Below are 21,202 nucleotides of genomic sequence, written 5' to 3'. Positions count from 1 at the left end.
TGGGAGAGGAAGGAATGGGGAATAATTGTTTAATGGATAGAGAGTTTCTGTTTGAGATGATGAAAAAGTTCTGGAAATGGATAGTGGTGATGGCTGCACAACATCATGAACGAACTTAAAGCAATGTACTTGATGTCACAGAACTGTACACTTAAAAATGGTTAAAATGGTAAATTATGTATATTTTACCACCAAAAAAAGAATAAAGGCAAAACAGGTCTCAAAAGGATGTTTCTAAACAAACCTCTAGATCTTTCCAAGAATTATTAGAGGATAATAATGTTTATTCCTTGTATGATGTTTGTGTACTTTGTTCAGCCTACCTCTGATACAGAGAAATTTACATCCACAGCTTTTGCATTTTCTGCTTTGTAGGTTCTTCCATGCTCCAAACTTATGAAAACTACATACACAACATCATTTATGAAATCAGTCTCTCCTTTTGCTAATCCATTTACTAAACTACTATGTATACAAGAGTCTACTAATGAACTGTATTACATTAATTTGTCATTTCTGGCCCAAATTCACAGTTTTAATCACTAACATTGTGGTATGCTTTACCATATTTAGTGGGCTTTTTCAAAATTTTCTTGGAAATTCAAGAACTTTTTTTTAGCCATGCCACGTGGCATGCAGGATCTTAGTTCCCCAACCAGGGATTGAACCTGTGTCCTGTGCAGTAGAAGCATGGAGTCTTAACCACTGGACCAGAAGGGAAGTCCCTCAAGCAGTTTTTTCTTCTACATTAAATTTTAGAATCTATTTTGTTGATATTTCTATTGCAATTTGTACCTTTCCCCCCTTTCTGGTGGCCTGGAAGTTGTATGCTGCATTTCTGTTCTTTTATTGTTACAAGTTTTAACAGACATATCTCTAAGCTTCTTTTCCTACCAAACTGTGAAGTTAATCAATATCTACATATCAGATACAAATCTGAATGTGCTTTTACTTCCTCATTCTCCTTCACTATGTCCTTCCTGCTGTTTTGAGTTCAGAACCAAGATCAACTTAGATTTACAGTCCTTAAAAAAATGTTACTAGCACAGTTTTGTGACGAGTTTTACTGTTTTCTTTGCTCACTGCTTCTTATATGCAACTTCTGCAAAATAAAAATAATCCAAGAGGAGAAATAATCCCTTAATAATTATTTCAGTCAGGGGTTTATGGGTAATAGTGTCTTAGGCACTGCATGTTCAAAAATATCTTTATTTTGCTCTTTCACTCAAATGCTAACTTTGCTGGGAAGAAAATTACAGGTTCAAAATTATTTTCCTTCTAACTTTGAAAATATTGCTCAGTTGCCTCCTTAGTAGCTGGTATTATACCAGTGAGAATGTAGAAGCAATTTGATTTTCAGTCCTTTCTAGTAATGTTTTATTCTCTTGGAAGATTTTTAGATTTTTCTCTATACTTTTGGTGTTCTGAAATTTTATCTAGATGTGGGCCTTTTTATACCCATCAGTTAGAACAAGGGACCTTTTAAATCTGAAGATTACGGTATTCTTTAATTCTATGAAATGTTCTATTATGTGACTATTTTTTCTCTTCTACATTTTTCTCCTCCCATAAATCCCATTAAACAGATGTTAGACCTGAATCTATGTCCTGTTTCCTTTAACTTCTCCCTCACTTTTCAAATCTTTGTCTTGTTTTTATTATTTACTATAAGAATTTCTGATCTCATGATCTTCCATCTTGCTAATTCACTCTTATCTGTGTCTGCTTCTTTTTAGCCCTGTGGGGTTTTTTATTTGGGGGGAGTTATTTCATTTATAATGTCTTCAATTGGTTCTTTTCCACAACAGTCTGTTGCTGATGCATGGATATGATTTTCCATGGAGCTGTCCTTCCTCAAAAGCTTACTTATAAATTCATCTTTGCCTTTGAAATCTTCAACTGTCCACAGGTGCCTTTTCTGTTTATTCTAGCTCTACTTCCAGTGATTATGAAAGAAGCTTGCCTATATTAGACACAGAATGTGCCTGTAATTTGTCTTCTGGGCACAGGGTCTCCCTACTCCTCCCATTCAGTACCTATACATAAGTCACTGATCTGCCACACTAGTCCTTGGGCCCACCTTCACTGCTCTAGTTGAGGACAAACAACTCAGCTGACTGCTGTCTGGCATGGCCAGAAGTGAAGAAAGCCAAAAAAATCCAAAGTTGTCCAAAGACTCTTTCAATTCCCTCCTAGCACTGAACCAGAGCTAGAAACCACTCCCACCTTTCAAAGCAGTCCTTTCATGCACATGCTTTAAAATGTGGTTACCTGTATCAATCTAATCCCCACTGCTTGTCTTTCACGATTCATCAAAGTTTCTACTCCACTGATGACTTTCTTTGTCATTTTTCCATGCTGCTGAGTTGTTAGGGTCCACTACTACTCATGCATATAGATACTCTGACTGCAGTTTTGAGATGGACAAACTTTAATGTAGCTAATAATGGTATACACAGTACTTCTCACATATTATAGTCCAATGCTATATAGACAATATCACTGGATCACTAAGGACTACATAGACTATATAAGGCTCAAAGCGGACTTGCTTATTTGTATCCACATAGACTATTCATTTTATAAAATGAGCAATTCCTGGTCCAGTGCCCATTCCACCCTACAGTACAGTGTGATACTGGGATATTTTACTCAGTTTACAGTGATATGCTTAGGAAATATTACCATAAGAAAACAAAGAAGCTATCTTTAAAAAAATTTTTTGAGTACAAAATTCCCACATTCTTGATAAAGTTATCCAAGATTAAACTGATGAGAGCTTTTCAACCCCCCTACATCTTCATAAAGTTCAGCTAGTTTGCCTTACTTATTACCAAGAGTATAAACTTATCTTCATTTTAAACTTTGAAATAATTAACAAAGTTTTAATTGACAGTGAGTACAATAAATCAATGGTTAATGTGGCTACTACACAGCAATTCTTCTTTACTCTGTTAATCAGAACATTGCTAGAGTACTTAATTCATTCTGGGTACAGCCTTTCAAAAGGAATATAAAGAGAAAGACATTCAAGAGAGTGACTAGAATTTTGAAGAAACTAAAAATATGTGTGACGTGTAGCAGAGCCTGCTATTACCACACTCCATGTTCTCTTCCTTTTGGGCACACTGCTACATCATATCTCCTAGTCTCCCTTGCAATTAGGTATGGCTATGTGAGTTTTAGCCAATGGAATGTGAAAGGAAATGATATGTATCACTTTCAGACCAGGCACAAGAAGGCCAATCCTTTCAGCTGGGCAGAATGAAAGTAACCTGGAAAGCCACATGATGAAAATGAGAAAGCTCTCTCAGCCTGAGTGTCTGGTATGACTACATGGTGGAGGGTGGACCCGCCAATCTAGTCATCTGCCTAGTATTGTTAAGTGAGAAAGAAATAAACTTCTATTGTATTTAATAATCCTAAGGAATATACCTTATCATGGAAGAAGAAATTTTTAGTGTGAAGAAGCCTGGGTCAGAGTGAGGAGATAGATATGAACACAAAACCATATTCAAACATACAAAGAGCTTTTCATGATGAAGACAGAATAGACGTGCTCTCTATTTTATGTGGGAAACAAATGGAGATTAAGAAATGGAAGCCTCTCAAAATAAGTTGATTTTTCTTAGGAGTCAGAACTAACAAAATGAATTGTGAAGGTGTTCTACACAAAAGAAAGACTTCGAGTCCAGAACTAGATGACTAAAGTAGAAAACTTTAAGGACTCTTCCTACCCTAAGAATCTGTAATTAATATATACTTAATGTTCATTTCCCAGTTTATTTAATTTTTAGTTGAAGAATTCACAACTACAAAACTGCCATCAGGGACACAATCTGGTCCTTTGATAACTCCCTGACATCATTTCCTTCTATTCTGTCCTTTACTCCCTCTGTTCTAGCCACTCTAGACTTTCTGCAATTTTCCCAACACACCACTTTTCCTTCAGGGCTTTTGCACTTGCTTTTCCTCTGCCAGCAACCTCTGTCCCTCAGATACTCAGATGGGTCACTACCTTACCTTTTCCAGGTATTTGCTCAAATGTCATCTTCTTGGTGAGGCTAACCTAGTGGATTTAACACTGTGACCCTACCACACTCTTTTGGCATTGCTTAGCTAAATTTTCCTCCATACTGGTAGGTTGGTATTATATTTTATTTTTGTTTGTCTCTCCCTCAACTAAAATGTAAGCCCTAGGAGGATACAGATTTTTGTCCATATTGTTCAATGCTATATTACCAATGCCTATAACCATGTCTGTCACAGAATAAGTGCTCAGTAAATATATTTAAAATAAAATATTTGAATTATCTTCCTACTAATGTTCTAAAAACACACACACAAGACTACAACATGCTTATTATGTACTCTGGGGACAGAGAGGTGGAAAAATGTCCCTGATTTCACGTATTTTACATTCTACTAGTAGAGATAGAGTCAAACAAATTAATATTTAATGTCAAGTAGTGAAAAAAACAAAGCAGAGCAAGGGAGAAGAGAGTGATAGGCAGAGGTGTTACTGCTGTAATTGAGAAACTGATCAGGAAGACCTCTGAGGTGATATCTAGGCAGAAATCTGAGAAAAATAAAGGATCACGCCTTTACTTTCTATGTATCTAGGAGAAGAGTGTTACAGGCAGAAGCAGAATGAACTTTGTCACTGGTAGTTGTCTAAATTGGCACAAATTTGAAGGACAGTAATTTGGTACTATCAAAAATGTCAAATGTGCATCCTCTTTGGCTAAGCTATAGTTATTCCACTGTTAGGAATGCATGTTAAAAAATCCACATAGTAATGCTCATATAATTTAAAACCCAAGAATGCTCACTGTAGCAGTTCAATGGGAAAAAAACTGGAAAATAACTAAAATCCTATTAATAAGGATTTGGATAAATAAATTATGGTATATCAAGAAAACAGAAAAAGCTATGCTGCTCTTAAAAGAAATAAGACTTATGTATTAAAAAATACATAAGATATATAAAGTAAGTTACAGAATAGTATGCATCATATTCCATTTAGAGAAAAAAATTTACAATATGGTCTTACTATATACATACACATATACATATACCATCCTGCCCAACAAGCACATGTATCAAATAGCTAACAATGGTATCTTTAATAGCAAAACTTTTCCTTATAATTTTATTCACCTCTGTAGCACTTGGAATTTTTTCCATAAATTCTTATTACTTAAGTATATCTCTTTTTAAAATATAATGATTTCTCCCAAATTACCTCTTCTGGTAGAGTGGAATGGGGTTTGTCAGAAGTTGCAAGTAGTAAAACTGGAGCAAAAGAAGGAATATTCTGTAATAATGTGGTAAATGTGGCTTTAAGTGTTGGTCCAACTATTTCCCACCACAAGTGAATATGAGGAACATACACTATACTTGGTGCTGTTTTCTTAGCTTCACGAATCATCTAGTAGAGAGAGAAAAAAATTACATTCAATTAGAGAGTCAGCACATTAGTTATATGCTTTATTAATCTGGAACAATGTTTAACTTCCCGGAATTGTCATATAAAACCCTCAAGTTTTAAAAATGCTTCCCCAATCCCACAATCTTGTTTTTAAATGTTTTACAAAAGTCTCATTTTTAGAAAAACATAATTGCTTCAAGCAATTAGAAAACAGCTCAAGAAATCTAGAAGACTTTTCTGTTATGGTAACCAAGGTTAAATATAAAAATACAAATATAAAAGACTTTTACAGTTAAAAAATTTTAGTATAGCAAAAACAGAAGCAGCATAGTTCATATGGTTTTGGGAAACAATCAACCCCTACAGATTTTTAGGAATACTTTATACAGTACAGTTTCTACCATCATGACAACTGTAACAACAAAAAATTTTCTAATATTTTAACTTTTTAAAAAAATCAATTAGCTGGCATCTTTTATCTTTTCAAACATCATTTCATTTAGTTTTAGGGAATTTACACAAGAAAAAATATATATATACTAATTTTCAAGGGAAATGTACCTATTCAAATGAAGAAAATTAAAATTTTATTTTGCATAGCCGTCACTGTTTTAAGTACTTTACTCATTTCTCACAACAGCCACACAAGGTAAGGACTTTTTTTTTTTTTTTTAATTTATTTATTTATTTATTTATGGCTGTGTTGGGTCTTCGTTTCTGTGCGAGGGCTTTCTCTAGTTGTGCCAAGTGGGGCCACTCTTCATCGCGGTGCGCGGGCCTCTCACTATCGCGGCCTCTCTTGTTGGCGGAGCACAGGCTCCAGACGCGCAGGCTCAGTAATTGCGGCTCACGGGCCCAGTTGCTCCGCAGCATGTGGGATCTTCCCAGACCAGGGCACGAACCCACATCCCCTGCATTGGCAGGCAGATTCTCAACCACTGCGCCACCAGGGAAGCCTGGTAAGGACTATTAATATCTCCATTTTGAAAATGGGGAAAATGGGGCAGAGGGGTCTAATAACTCCTAAGTCACATAGCAAGTTAAGTGGTGGAAAAGGGATTTAAACACATACTCTTAAATAACTAAGCACTTATGCATAGTTCTATTTTGAAAACCTGAAGTTAGAAATCAGAAAGACAAAAAACACAGTACAAAAAGAATGAGGCAATTCTAGATTTTGTCTTTGGAAGACTACTTTGACTTACAGCTTATTTGTCTGGGCAACAATGAATTACCTGGGCACATGTTTCTTCAGGAGATGTAGCACTGACTCCAAAAAGAACAGGAATATCTAATGTGTATACTGCAAATTTTTCCAAAGCATGGATGACAGCCGGTGCTAAATGAGAACCTTGCCCAAATCCTGGTTCTCCTACTATCAGTATTCTTGGTCGAAAAGACATAGGTTGATAACAAGCATTTCTGAAAGAAATGAGTAATAGCCTATGATTTAGGAAAAAAAGTTTAAATTTCCCTCCCAATTACCAATTATGAACTTTATAAGTCAAAAGTTTTGACAATATGGCCAATCATAACAGCAAGGTTCATATGGTTTTTGGAAACAATCAACCCCTACAGATTTTTAGGAATACTTCATACAGTATAGTTTCTACCATCCTGACAACTGTAACAACAAAAATTTTCTAATATTTTAACTTTTTAAAAAAGTCAATTGGCTGGCATCTTTTATCTTTTCAAACATCATTTCATTTAGTTTTAGGGAATTTACACAAGAAAAAATATATATTAATTTTCAAGGGAAGTGTACCTATTCAAATGAAGAAAATTAAAATTTTCTTTTGCCTTATTAAAGGATTTTTGAGAAAGTCCATTTTCATATACTGATGGAACATCATCATCACTGTATGCCAAGTCACTTTCTAAAAGAGGACAAGAAATATCTATAAAGTAAACAAAAAAAGTGTGCATTAGTAACTTTTCTGAATTACAAAGCAAATCTTCATGTAATGCCTCAGTTAGCAAACCAAGAACTTCAATGACATTTTTTTAAGAATCAAAAATGTTTGTGTAGATATAAATAACAAGTAAATTAAAAAAATGCATTCCAAATTTAGATTAAGTCTAGGGCAATCTGTGAAGTAAATTTCTTTCAAATATCTAGGCAAAGCATGACCAAATTCCTTTCAAGAGGCTCTTTTATAAAGAAACATTACTGTACAGGGATGTACAAAACATTTAGTTTTACTGATTATGAAAACTAAATGGTCAATCAAGTTTCATACCTGAGTCTAATGCCTTTTTAGTTCTGATTTCCGCCTGTGGAAATACTCTCTGCAGAGCTTCTAAGATCTTGTGAACAGTGCTTTGCAGGAGTGGTTTCACAATGGTGGACAGTGCCTGCCCAGGTGATGTCACAGCTCTTTGGGAGGCCGGTATCATCTTTTGCATAGCTACCTCAAAGTCCTTAGCTGAGATATTAATTGAAGAGAGATCCAACTGTAGTTTCTCACTGGTGGTATAGATCTGTGGGTAGCGTCGACGCAGAGCACACAAAGCAGCCTCAGAACATATTGACTTAATATCTGCACCACAGTATCCTATCCAAGGCAACCAAAAAAAAAATTTTTAAGTATACCACTACCCTATTAGCTTGACCATGGTTAAAAGAAAATTAAAAATCAGCTTAGCAATATAGTAGCAAAATATTTAGGAGTAATAAGGCTAAAATGTCTCTCATTCCCCCAGTGAACTTACATGGTTGATAATAACCCTTAACAAATCAATCAACTTTTGAGAGTGAAATATGCAGGCACGAAGTAGAGCACAGGGGTCAAGAGCACGACTTTTGAAATCAATCAGGTTCAAATTCTAGTTTGTCATTTACTAGACATGGTATCTTTAGAGATTTATGCTCTCTTTATTCATTTATGCTCTCAGCCATTTCTACATCTGTAAAATGGGGATAAAGCTACCTACTTCGCAGGACTGGTGTAAGAATTACCTGAAATAATACATGTAGAATGCTTAATAGGATAATTAGAAAAATGTGAACAGTTAGTAAAAGATCTAACTTCATTCTCAAATTCCCTGACAGCCAAAATATCAATTACCTCTATATAATATCTAGGACTTTATACGAAGAAAACAGGACTTCCCTGGTGGCGCAGTGGTTAAGAATCCGCCTGCCAATGCAGGGGACACGGGTTCGAGCCCCAGTTCAGGAAGATCCCACATGCCGCGGAGCAACTACGCCTGTGCGTCACAACTACCGAGCCTGCGCTCTAGAGCCTGCGAGCCACAATTACTGAGCCCGCGCACCACAACTACTGAAAGCCTGCACACCCGCATGCCGCAACTATTGAGCCCGCACACCTAGAGCCCGTGCTTTGCAACAAGAGAAGCCACCGCAATGAGAAGTCCGTGCACCGCAACAAAGAGTAGCCCCAGCTCATAGCAACTAGAGAAAGCCTGCGCACAGCAACGAAGACCCAACGCAGCCAAAAAAAAAAAAAAAAAAGAAGAAAACATGCCAGAAACTATAAATAAGAAACAAATATAATTTGCATTTCTTTAAACATAACCTTGGCAAAACTACAACTTATTCCATCTTTGAAATGCATGTAATATTTCTTTTAATGCTTAAAGCAATGTTTACCAACACAGTTTTCTGCTAGTTCTTCTAGAAATGTGTCCAGTGGTTTAGGATTCCAATCCCTTGTGTGAATCTTTAGAATTTCTTTTCGAGCCTATAAATAAAAACAGTTAAAATTTTCTGTAATAATAAAGTGCTATTCAGATTAATTTCAATTTAAAATAATTTATCTAAAATTTTAAAGATTTTAATACCTAATATAAACAGAAATATGAAACAGTAAAAATGAAAAAAAAGTTGTATTTGTAAGAGCTTGAGGATTTTATGTTAAACAGATCTACATTTATAGCTCAAGTTCTAGTCATCATAAATGTGAACGAGAGAAATTAAGTAACTACTGGACTATTGTTTATTCTGGTACATATTAAGAACTGTTTTTAAGAGTACTGACAGCTCTACCCATATTTTCTTACTTGGTTCTCAAAATATTAGGCAGCTTTAAAATAACTGCATAGGATTATATGGTTGTATCCGTGAAAAAAGCCAAGGCTAATGAATTGGCTAAGGATTGACTGTTTGTTAGGTCACGTGTTCTGAATCAAAATAAAGCTGTATAATTAACATGCAAAGTTTGTGCTCAATTTGAAAGAATTTTAAGAGTATTCCTAGGGAGGCACTATTTTATTAAAAAAAAAAAGAGGGGGGAGGGGGTGGGGGGTTCCCTGGTGGCCCAGTGGTTAGGACTCAGCGCTCTCACTGCTGTGGCCTGGGTTCATCCCTGGTCGGGGAACTAGGATCCCACAAGCCACGGGGCCCAAAAAAAAAAAAAAAAAAAAAAGAAAAGAATAAAAAATTATCCAAGTTATTTTCTTTAAATAAAATAATGCCTCCCTAAAAATACATACATACATATTTGAATGTTAATCATACAACTTTGCTTCAGAACATACAAAACTCAATCTTCAGTTTTTTGCTATACCAAGACTTGTTCATGATAAAGGCAATCAATTTTGTCAAAATTTGAGTGATGTTAAATTCGTACATCTTTATCAGGTAGGCTAAAAAGGAATTCTCTGTCAAAACGACCAGGCCTTCGTAAAGCAGGATCGATAGAATCCAGTCTGTTGGTAGCGCCAATGATGACAATTTCTCCTCTGCTGTCCAATCCATCCATAAGAGCTAGCAGGGTGGAAACAATTGAACTAAATTTAAAAATAAGAGAGAAGAGATTAATTGTATGGAAGCTGAACACATCATTTCTTTTTTTTGCTAAGATTTAATACATTAAATGTGTGACTGAATTTTCTCAGAGCATTCCACTACTTTCAATAAGCGTTTTAAAAAGAAAATCTGTAAAATAACATACTACATGGCACATGGACATTTAAAATCAATGGAAAACACAGTTTTTAGAATGCTACAAATGGATCCTGGAAGCCATTTCATAAAGCATAATTTCACATAGGAACTTTAGAGTTCTCAAACAGGGATACAACATCAAAAAAATACAAGTACTAGGCAGAAAAACAAAGTAAAAATCATAAAATGGTTCATTGTGTACACATTATCAAAGGACCCCAAAATAAAACAGAATATACATAAAGCATAAAAACATAGGATTTGGACTTCCCTGCTGGCACAGTGGTTAAGAACCCCCCTGTCAATGCAGGGGACACAGGTTCAATCCCTGGTCCGGGAAGATCCCACATGCCGTGGAGCAACGAAGCCCGTGTGCCACAGCTACTGAGCCTGCGCTCTAGAGCCCGTGAGCCACAACTCCTGAGCCCACGTGCCACAACGACTGAAGCCTGCGTGCCTAGAGCCCGTGCTCCACAAGAGAAGCCATCGCACGCAATGAGAAGCCCGCGCACCGCAACAAAGAGTAGCCCCCGCTCGACGCAACTAGAGAAAGCCCGTGCGCAGCAATGAAGACCCAACACAGCCAAAAATAAATAAATAAAATAAATAAATAAATTTATTTTTTTTAAAAAGGGTTTTAATTACATTTTAAACTTTTCATTATGGAGAGAGAATAGTAAAACAATCTCCACATCTTCATCACTCAGTTTCAACAATTATCAGTATTCCTTTTTTGTCTTCACCCAATAGCTTTTAAAAAAACCAACCAAACAAAAAAATCTCAGATCATTTAACCCATAAATATTTCATGTTAAGTACTTCACATATGTATTTCTGAGGATAAGGACTTTTAAAAACTCCCACAATACTATGACACCAACGTAAATGACACTAATTCGTTAATACCACCTAATATCCAATTTCCCTGATTGTCTCAAAATATCTTTTTACATTTGATTTGTTCAAGCCAAGATCTACACACATTGCACTTGGTCAAACATCCCTCAAATCCATAACAGTTCCCCATCACCCTTCCCTCACTTTTTTTTCTTCCTCCATGCCATTTATTTTTTGAAGAAACTGGTTCATTTGTTTTGTAGAATTTCCTCCCCACACCTGGATTGAGCTGATTGCTTCCTGATAGGCTCATTTAACTTGTCCTCTAGCTTTCATATTTCCTGTAAACTGGTAGTTACATCTACAAGCTTAATAAATATAGATTAAACTATTTGGGATAGCATATTTCACCGGAAGATACCATGTATTTCCTACTGTATACCTCAGGAGGCAAGTGATACCATATTTTCATTTTTTTTTTTTTTTAATTTATTTATTTATTTATTTATGGCTGTGTTGGGTCTTCGTTTCTGTGCGAGGGCTTTCTCTAGTTGTGGCAAGCGGGGGCCGCTCTTCATCGCGGTGCGCGGGCCTCTCACTATCGCGGCCTCTCTTGTTGCGGAGCACAGGCTCCAGACGCGCAGGCTCAGTAATTGTGGCTCACGGGCCCAGTTGCTCCGCGGCATGTGGGATCTTCCCAGACCAGGGCTCAAACCCGTGTCCCCTGCATTGGCAGGCAGATTCTCAACCACTGCGCCACCAGGGAAGCCCCATATTTTCATTTTTAAGATCAGTAGGTTGGGTTTAGTTGAGGTGTTATCAGCTTACTCCACTCATCATAAACTTTACTATTAACCTTTTCACCTTATTTGCTTTCGTAGCAACCACTGATAATTACTGCTTAGATCAAGGTTTCTCAATCTTGGCACCATTGACATTTTGGGCCAGATAATTCTTTGTTGTGGAGAGCTGTCTTGTCCACTGTAGGATATTTAACAGCATCCATGGTCTTCACCCACTTGATGCCAGTAGAGCACCCCCCCTCCCAGTTGTGACAATCAAAAATATATCCAGATGTGTCCCCTGGGGGGCAAAATCACTCCCAGTTGAAAACCATAGGTCTTGATCCACTATTTCATAAGAGGTTGCAAAATGGTTATTTTTCTAATTCAATAATTTCCTTTGTGTTTATTAACTGTGATTCTTCTATAGAGAACAAAGTTCTCTTTATCATTATTATTAAATTACTCTGAATCATGGTTACAGGACAGGAGAAAGAAATGCTTGATTCATTCTCTTCATCAATTTTCAGAGTAATGAGTCACTGTCTTAGCAACCTTTGGAGTGACCAATTAAGTTCTTTTTTTAAAGAGACCATTAAAAACTGATGATTTCTGTGTACTTGATACACTTCAATATACTGAGTCTCTTAAATATGTGTATACATATTTAAGAGACTCAGTATACTGGGTCTCAAATTGTCCCGTTTTTGGCCAATGGAAACCCCTTCAAACTGGCTATGTCATTCTGATATGACCCCAGTAGTCTTTGATTGCTTCTTCACTTCCAGGAATAACAATATGTTCCAGGCCTGTCTTGCTATTTCCCATCTCAGTTGTGCCTAACGCCTCCTCTCCTGAAGAATCCTAGTATTTACAGATCACACTCTGAGTGCTAGGGGCATGAATTGCTGCTGGATTGTGATTGTTTCTAGGCCTTTTTAGTGCCCAGAGATAGGAATCATTGTTTTCTTTAAAAATAAAATTCATCATAAGTTCATACTGGTATTTCTAATTCAAGTAACGATTTGAGGGTTTTAATTTAACTTACTTTATATTTGTATCCTCTTTTCTTAGGCTAAAAATCGTATTTTCTAATGCATTCACATAATTACTTATTTGCATTATCCTACAATTATTACCAACAATAAGATAAAGAGTATAGTTTAACTATGTTCAATGTGCTAACTTCTAAAAAAGCTGAATTTGGACTTCCCTGGTGGCGCAGTGGTCCAACTGCCAGTGCAGGGGACATAGGTTCGAGCCCTGGTCCGGGAAGATCCCACATGCCACAGAGCAACTAAGCCTGTGAGCCACAACTACTGAAGCCCGTGCACCTAGAGCCTGTGCTCCTCAACAAGAGAAGCCACCGCAATGAGAAGCCCACGGACCACAATGAAGAGCAGCCCCTGCTCACCAGAACTAGAGAAAGCCCGCACGCAGCAACTAGAGAAAGCTCGCACGCAGCAACGAATACCCAACGCAGCCAAAAATAAAAAATATAAATAAATAAATAAATTTGTAAAAAAAAAAAAAAGATTTACTTTCTTAAAATAAATAAATAAATAAATAAATAAATAAATAAATAAGCTTAATTTAACAAAAATGTTTTTCTCTCAGATTTTTTAAGTCTTTGGAAAAAACAAAAAACTAAATTTCTCTTAAAAATATATATTTGAAATGATAACTGCTTGCTAAAATTATTCTATATTTCTTGTTAAAATTTCTCCAATCCCTTTTAGAACTGTTCCAAAATACAGTAAGTACTCAATTACTTGATTGCAAAGTGATGGTCGTATTGTTAAATATATTTTTCCCTATCAACACAATACAGTATGGCTGATAATGAAATGTGTCATATATAAAAAGTGTGTATGATTATTGGTAGGGTATGTGTACACACAACTATTTTTACCATATAGGAGTAAACATTTTAATTTACTCAGAGCAACAAATAAAATTTTATAGTATCAAGTCAAAGAAGGGGACCAGAATATAGTAAATGTTGTTAGGTGTTAGAAAAGCCAAAACCTACCTATCACTCATAATTTTATGTCTCATTTCTCTTTTATATTATCTACAATAAAAAACAATACCGGCATAATGAAAGCATGCAAACATTTGCTTTTGGGTATCCCAAATTAATTAAATAATTACATTTAAAAAGAAGCTGTGAAAAACTGAAGATAAACTAGGACTAAAATGAATTTAGATTCAAGTTGAGTCAGTGGTACTAGTGAAAACTGCTCCCTTCGGTAAGCAATTATCACAGGGGATATGCAACTTTCCTATTCTGAAAATCAGGAAGTCGGGCTAGTACTAGGGGGAAAAAAAAAAAAAGCATCTGAATTAGTTGGCAACATCTAAAAGATATTTAACACAAAAATTTGAATATAAAATTTAAGAAAGAAAATTTATTTTTCAAGTCTGAGTCAGCTTTTGCACTTCAGTAATAGGCTGGAGCTAAAAACAATTGGCTATGCTCTTCATGATTGGACACTCAGCCCCATTTCCCAGACCCACCCTTATCACTGGCCTGCCTCACTCATTTTATTTGCCTTACCTCACTGGCCAATGGGCACTTAAGTCTGTATCACAAGTTAAATCTATAACCAATACTGTGCTTGAGAACACCCTACCCTTTAGAACAGGTTCACTTTTTCTTTTTCTTCTGTACTATACATTGGTTTCTACTACCAAACAACACTGGTTTATAAACTTTCTTTCACCCTCTAACATTCTATCCCTCATGCAACATCAATACTGCTCAGAATATAGGAAGAAAGGCAGAAGTACCATCAAGCAAGTTTTACCTGTGAATTTGATCTTGCCTGCTTGATCGTACTGGAGCCAGACCATCGATTTCATCAAAGAAAATAATTGATGGGCGCATCTGATAGGCCTAGGAAGCAAGTCCAGTGATTGCATGTTATCATGAAAAACTTCAAATATATAGACTTAATATAAACCATTTTAATTCATTTTCATTCCTACTTGCTTATAAGAAGTTTTTAAAAATATAAACTCAAGAACTATGTTTTAAGGATTCAGACATAATAAATTATAACAGCATACAATTTAAGTTTATTTGCATTTTCAGCTGGAAACATTCAATATACTCCACTAGTTCTAACCCTCAGATTTCATACAGCTACAATTATTGGGACACAAAAAATATCTACTAAAGACCAACTGTCGAAACAAGACAAAGAATAGAAGACAGTGACATAGGTTTCCTCCATGTCAGGATGAAAAAAACATTTAATAAGATGCCATAGTTTAAAATCTATTTCAGTAAAGTTAAAATAAAAAAACCTCAGTGAATTCTACAAAGAGATATAAAAGCATTTGCAACAATATGCCTCAGTAGCTAAGAATGTTATTATCTCACAACTTACTGTCAATACAATTGGGATATGAAACTGAAAGCCACTCTAGGGCAGAGCTAATCTTCAGCTCATATACTGAAACATAACTCACTACTGTCGTCTCTTTTAAGTGTGAGACTACCACTCTGTCTCTAGTCTTTAGATATGAGACCTAAGACTCCAAAGAACTTAGACCCAATTATTCCTTCCTCTTTTTACTATAAAAATGTTCATCATACGTCGGTGTAATCATGACATGACAAAGGAAAATAATCTAGGAAGAGTATATATTTGGTATAATTATTATGAGTTTATTTCTATGAAAAGTAATTAAATGCAAGGTTTATCCAATCCTTATACTTAATCTACACTGATTACAGATCTATATAGGTAAATTTTAATATCATACCTGATCAAATAGCAATCGCAGCTGTCTTTCGGATTCTCCTACCCACTTACTCAGACAATCAGCACCTTTCCTCATGAAAAATGCTACTCTTTTATGCCCTTGACTGCATTCATTGGCAAGTGCTCTAGCAACCAGAGTTTTTCCAGTTCCAGGTGGACCATAAAACAAACAACCTCTGTAAAAGAATAAGTATTATTTTAGTACTACACTGAAAAATAGACCAAACAAAAAATTAGAAACCAATTTCATGAATACATTTAATGAATAAGAATGTAATTAAGACAAGTGAAATATCATTTCAATCCACAAAGCACAACTTAAAACCTAGGAATTAATATTCATACTATAAAATTAATATTGAAACTAAATAAAACCCTTTATGTGAAACATATTTTCTTTCATTCATTCATCATGCTCATCATATTATCTTATCTTGCATAAAAGTTATGATTGAAAAGACCTGACTGTTTAATTTTATAACATATCAGGGGAAAGAATAGCAGATTTCATGTATAATCTTTGGTCTGAGCACCAGTAACGTAACAGCAAAAGTTTTGCAAGAAAACAGTGGGAATGAACACGAGAGAAAATAAGATAAAAGAAGAGAGAACTTGAAGTAGTGGCTGGGTAACAGGGACTAGGACAACACAAAGAATTCAAGATAATTTTTGGTGACATCACTGTACTGTCATTGGGTAATGTACAGCTTTTTCACATATTTCCAAAGTTATTCATTGTTCTCAGGACAGAATTCTGAGAAAATGGGTTATATTCATAATCTTAGTAGAAATGATCATCAAATAACTGCTCTTGAAAAGAAAAGTTAAGGAAGATCCCAGAAAAACAGAAATGACAAAATAAGAATAGCAAAAAAAAAAAAAAAAAAAATCACAAGTGATGGATAAAATCTATTCAGAGTCAAGAAAAAAATAAGGGAATTCCCTGGCAGTCCAGTGGTTAGGACTTGGCGCTTTCACTGCCAGCGCACGGGTTCAATTCCTGGTTGGGGAACTAGTATCCTGCAAGCCGCGCATCGCAGCCAAAAGAAAAAGAAAAATAATAAGTAACGAACATAATCAAATGCAGATGGTAAAAAAACAAAGCAATTGTTAAGAAAGCAATCAGACAAGTAAATGAAGTAAACCAATGATTTCAACGTACAAAAGTCAAGACAGAAACAGATTTTTAAAAATATATCTATTTTTAAAAATATATCTTACAGTAATCTTATTTGTGAGATGGTATCTTAAAGAAAAAACTTAATGATTCCCATAAAGAGGAAGCAATGAGACGTTCATGATATTGACATCTGTGATAACAAAAACAGGAGAAAACAAAATAGCCAGAAATAGCAAAATCAATTAAATAAAATGTGATACATCCACAAAATGGAATATTATTCAGCCATTAAAATGGAAAGAGAACATACCATATGAAAATAGTTTATCATAGTCATATATTGATTTTTTATGAGCAGAAATGTAAGAAAAGGGAAATGTAAGAAAGGGGAAATGAAGAGAAAAAAATTGAAGGAATCTGTTGTTTAATTTTTTTACTTTAATTTTTAAAATTCAAGTATAGTGGATATAAAATATTAACTAAGTTACAGGCATACAATATAGTAATTCACAATTTTTAAAGGTTATATTCCATTTATAGTATTTATAAAATATGTGCTCTATTCCCTATGTTGTACAATATATCCTTGTAGCTTGTTTTATACCTAATAGTTTGTACCTCTTAAGCCCCTACCTCTATATTGCCCCTCCCCAATTCCCTCTCCCCACTGGTAAGCATTAGTTTGTCCTCCGTATCTGTGAGTCTGCTTCTTTTTTCTTATATTCACTAGTTTATTGCACTTTGGTATTTCACAAATAAGTGATATAATACAGTATCTGCCTTCCTCTGTCTGACTTATTTCACTCAGCATAATGCCCTCCAAGTCCATCAGTGTTGCTGCAAATGGCAAAATTTCATTCTTTTTCTATGGCTGAGTAGTATTCCATTGCGTATATACATACCACATCTTCTTTATCCATTCATCTGCTGATGGACACTTAGGTTGCTTCCATAACTTGGCAACTGTAAATAATGCTGCTATGAACATTGGGTTGCATGCGTCTTTTTGAATTAGTGTCTTTGTTTTTTTCGGATATATACCCAGGAGTGGAATTACTGGGGCATATGGTGGTAGTTCTATCTTTATTTTTTTGAGAAACCTTCATACTGTTTCCACAGTAGTGTACCAATTTACACTCCCACCAACAATGTACGAGGGTTCCCTTTTCTACACATTTTCCCCACATTTGTTATTTGTGTTCTTCTTTTTCTAAAAAATTTATTTATTTATTTTTGGCTGTGTTGGGTCTTTGTTGCTGCATGCAGGCTTTCTCTAGTTGCGGCGAGCGGGGGCTACTCTTTGTTGCGCTGCGTGGGCTTCTCACTACGGTGGCTTCTCTTGTTGCGGAGTACAGGCTCTAGGTGCATGGGCTTCGGTAGTTGTGGCTTGTGGGCTCTAGAGCGCAGCGTCAGTAGCTGTGGTGCGTGGGCTTAGTTGCTCCATGGCATGTGGAATCTTCCCGGACCAGGGCTCGAACCCATGTCCCCTGCATTGGCAGGTGGATTCTTAACCACTGTGCCACCAGGGAAGCCATATTTGTGTTCTTTTTGATAACAGCCATTCTGACAGGTGTGAGGTGATATCTCATTGTGGTTTTGATTTGCATTTCCCTGATTAATGATGCTGGGCATCTTTTCAACTGCCTGTTGGCCATCTGCATGCCCCCTTTGGAAAAACACCTATTCAGTTCTTTTGCCCATGTTTTAATCAGATTGTTTGTTTTTTTAATGTTGAGCTGTATGAGCTGTTTATATATGTTGGATATTTACCCCTTATCAGTCAGTCATATCATTTGCAAATATTTTCTCCCATATGCTGTCTTTTTGTTTTGTCAATGGTTTCCTTTGCTGTGCAAAACCTTTTACTATAACTAGGTCCCATTTGTTTATTTTGCTTTTATTTCCTTTGTTTTAGGAAACAGATTCAAAAAAATATTGCTATGATTTATGTTAAAGTGTACTGCCTATGTTTTCCTCTAGGAGTTTTATGGTTTTTCGTCTTACATCTAGGTTTTTAGTCTATTTTGAGTTTATTTTTGTATATGATTTTAGAGAATGCTCTAATTTGTTGTTTCTTTTAAAATTCACTAAATCAGTTTTTTTTTTGGCCACAACCCACAGCTTGTGGAATCTTAGCTCTCTGACCAAGGATTAAACCCGGGCCCCCAGCAGTGAGAGCTCGGACTGCCAGGGAATTCCCTAAAATTCACTAAATCACTTTAACTAGGTACTTTCAACATTTCCTGTAAGAAGTAGATTCTATTATTTAATATTCGTATCTTTTAGATTTAAAATATTTTTTTGGAATTCACTCAATGTTTAACTGTAATTGATTTATGGTACATAACTTTTATAATGGAAAAGAGGAAAAGCCTACTAATTTTAAAAAGTTTACTTAGGGACTTCCCTGGTGGTGCAGTGGTGAAGAATCCGCCTGCCAATGCAGGGGACACGGGTTTGAGCCCTGGTCTGGGAAGATCCCACATGCCATGGAGCAACTAAGCCCATGCACCACAACTACTGACCCTGCGCTCTAGAGCCCGCACGCCTAGAGCCCGTGCTCCGCCACAAGAGAAGCTACCGCAATGAGAAGCCCACGCACTGCAACGAAGAGTAGCCCCTGCTTGCTGCAACTAGAGAAAGACCACGCACAGCGCGTAGCAATGACGACCCAACGCAGCCAAAAATAAATAAATTAATTAATTAAAGAAAAAACTTTACTTAAATCAATGTTTCCATAGAGGCTGATTCAGGGAGAAAAATTATATAAGGAAAAGGAAATCAGGGACTTCCCTGGTGGCACAGTGGTCAAGAATCCACCTACCAATGCAGGGGACACGGGTTCGAGCCCCGTCCGGGAAGATCCCACACGTCACGGGAGCAACTAAGCCCATGCGCCACAACTAAAAAAAAAAATTCCATACACAAGAAAATAAAAGGAAAAGGAAACCAGGAGCTAGGGTTTAAAAACTGGTTGATAAGTAAGGTATAAAAACTAGAAGAAAAAGGAAGGGGATAAAAAAGTATGGTGATATAAAAAGTTCAGGAGTGGACTTCCAGTTAAACATGACAGACTGACCACATGGTTTTATCTGTGCTCTCTCCATTAATTCTGCTAAAGCACATAAAACAAAGTGAACAACAAAAAGAGATGATAGTACTTGAGACGCCCCAACAAAATTTTGCAAGTTAGAATGCAGATGACCTTAGAGACCTGAAAAAGCTAAAAATCTAAAGAAGCACCCAAAAGGAAAGCTAATTTGCAAAACCCCTTTCACAATTTAGAGGCAATTTATCTCAAGGCAGGAGTGAGGGGTGGGGGTGAAAACAGGATGAAGTAAAACATTATTAAAGAACAGTGAGACCACCCTGATCTCCCTTTTCCCTACCCTGTGCAGGCAACTTGCTTGGATGGTTTACTTTCTAGTAGAGGACAAGATGAGCTGCTGCAGGAATTAAGTGTAAAACATCATACTTAATGGTGGAGACTCCGAACCTGTGCTCAGGTCTACTGCTAAAATGCTGGCAGCCAGGCGTCAGACAGAAAACTGGAAGATTCATCTCTTGGTGGGCGGATGGAGGGAACCCTCCTAGATATAGACTTTGAGAACTTCTGGTAGAAGAAACATCCCCACCAGTCACCCTAAGGAGAGGCCTACAAGTTAAGCCCAACTAGCAAGCTTTTAAAAATATGCTTCACTCTTAAACATCGACAGAGAGCTAAGGGTTACTAGAGACTTAAGGAAAGCCTCTAACATCAAGACAAACCAAAATCAGAGAAAAAAGGTAAGAAAAGCAGATTAATCTAGAAAGTCTAACGTTAAACTGATATGAAAGGGAAGAGGAAAAACTGGAGTGAAAAAATTACAAAAGAAGTAAAAAAAAAAAAAAATTTCCCAGAAATCAAAGCCATGTTTTCAGATCACAAAGGTACAGCACAACAAACGGGGGTGTGTGGGGGAGGAACATCAACAGAGTGTTGGTTACATGACCATTCTCAAAAATAAAATAAATAAAAATAATATCCCATGCACTCTTTTCCTCAGGCTATTCCTAGAATGTGCTCTACCAAAACACAGCTATAAACCAAGAAGGTCTTAGTTGAATCCAGGAAGCTAGGAACCCAGCACCGCGAGAAACACAAAGGAAATCCCATGAAGATGGTAAACGGAAATCCCAAGACTTAGTTGTGCTACAAGACTAAACAGCAACCAGCCCAGACGGAAGCAGAAGAACAAAGGCTCCAGGAAGATGTTTCTAGAAAAGTAAGGAGGAGCCAATAATCACCTGATATCTTTATACTGAGAAGAGCTTTACAGCTCTAGCAATAACTCTGTGGGTGAAAGG

The 21,202-nt window shown here is 36.2% G+C and overlaps 1 protein-coding gene across 2 annotated transcripts in view; it reads right to left on the bottom strand.

Moving 5' to 3' along the window:
* ATAD2 (ATPase family AAA domain containing 2) overlaps positions 1-21,202 on the bottom strand; it is a 79,273-nt gene that overhangs the window by 22,639 nt on the left and 35,432 nt on the right. For both annotated transcript variants that reach the window (XM_057532248.1, XM_057532247.1), the window contains exons 12-19: positions 15,737-15,911; positions 14,773-14,861; positions 10,027-10,186; positions 9,048-9,138; positions 7,675-7,989; positions 7,200-7,332; positions 6,667-6,853; positions 5,246-5,431 (exon numbers count right to left, since the gene is read on the bottom strand). In XM_057532248.1, the coding sequence (XP_057388231.1) occupies positions 5,246-5,431; positions 6,667-6,853; positions 7,200-7,332; positions 7,675-7,989; positions 9,048-9,138; positions 10,027-10,186; positions 14,773-14,861; positions 15,737-15,911 (1,336 nt within the window). The remainder of the gene's footprint in view (positions 1-5,245; positions 5,432-6,666; positions 6,854-7,199; positions 7,333-7,674; positions 7,990-9,047; positions 9,139-10,026; positions 10,187-14,772; positions 14,862-15,736; positions 15,912-21,202) is intronic.

The sequence above is a fragment of the Balaenoptera acutorostrata genome, chromosome 17 (genome assembly GCF_949987535.1).
Source record: "Balaenoptera acutorostrata chromosome 17, mBalAcu1.1, whole genome shotgun sequence".
NCBI classification, from domain to species: Eukaryota; Metazoa; Chordata; class Mammalia; order Artiodactyla; family Balaenopteridae; genus Balaenoptera; species Balaenoptera acutorostrata.
This window is presented reverse-complemented; position numbering and strand designations above follow the sequence as displayed.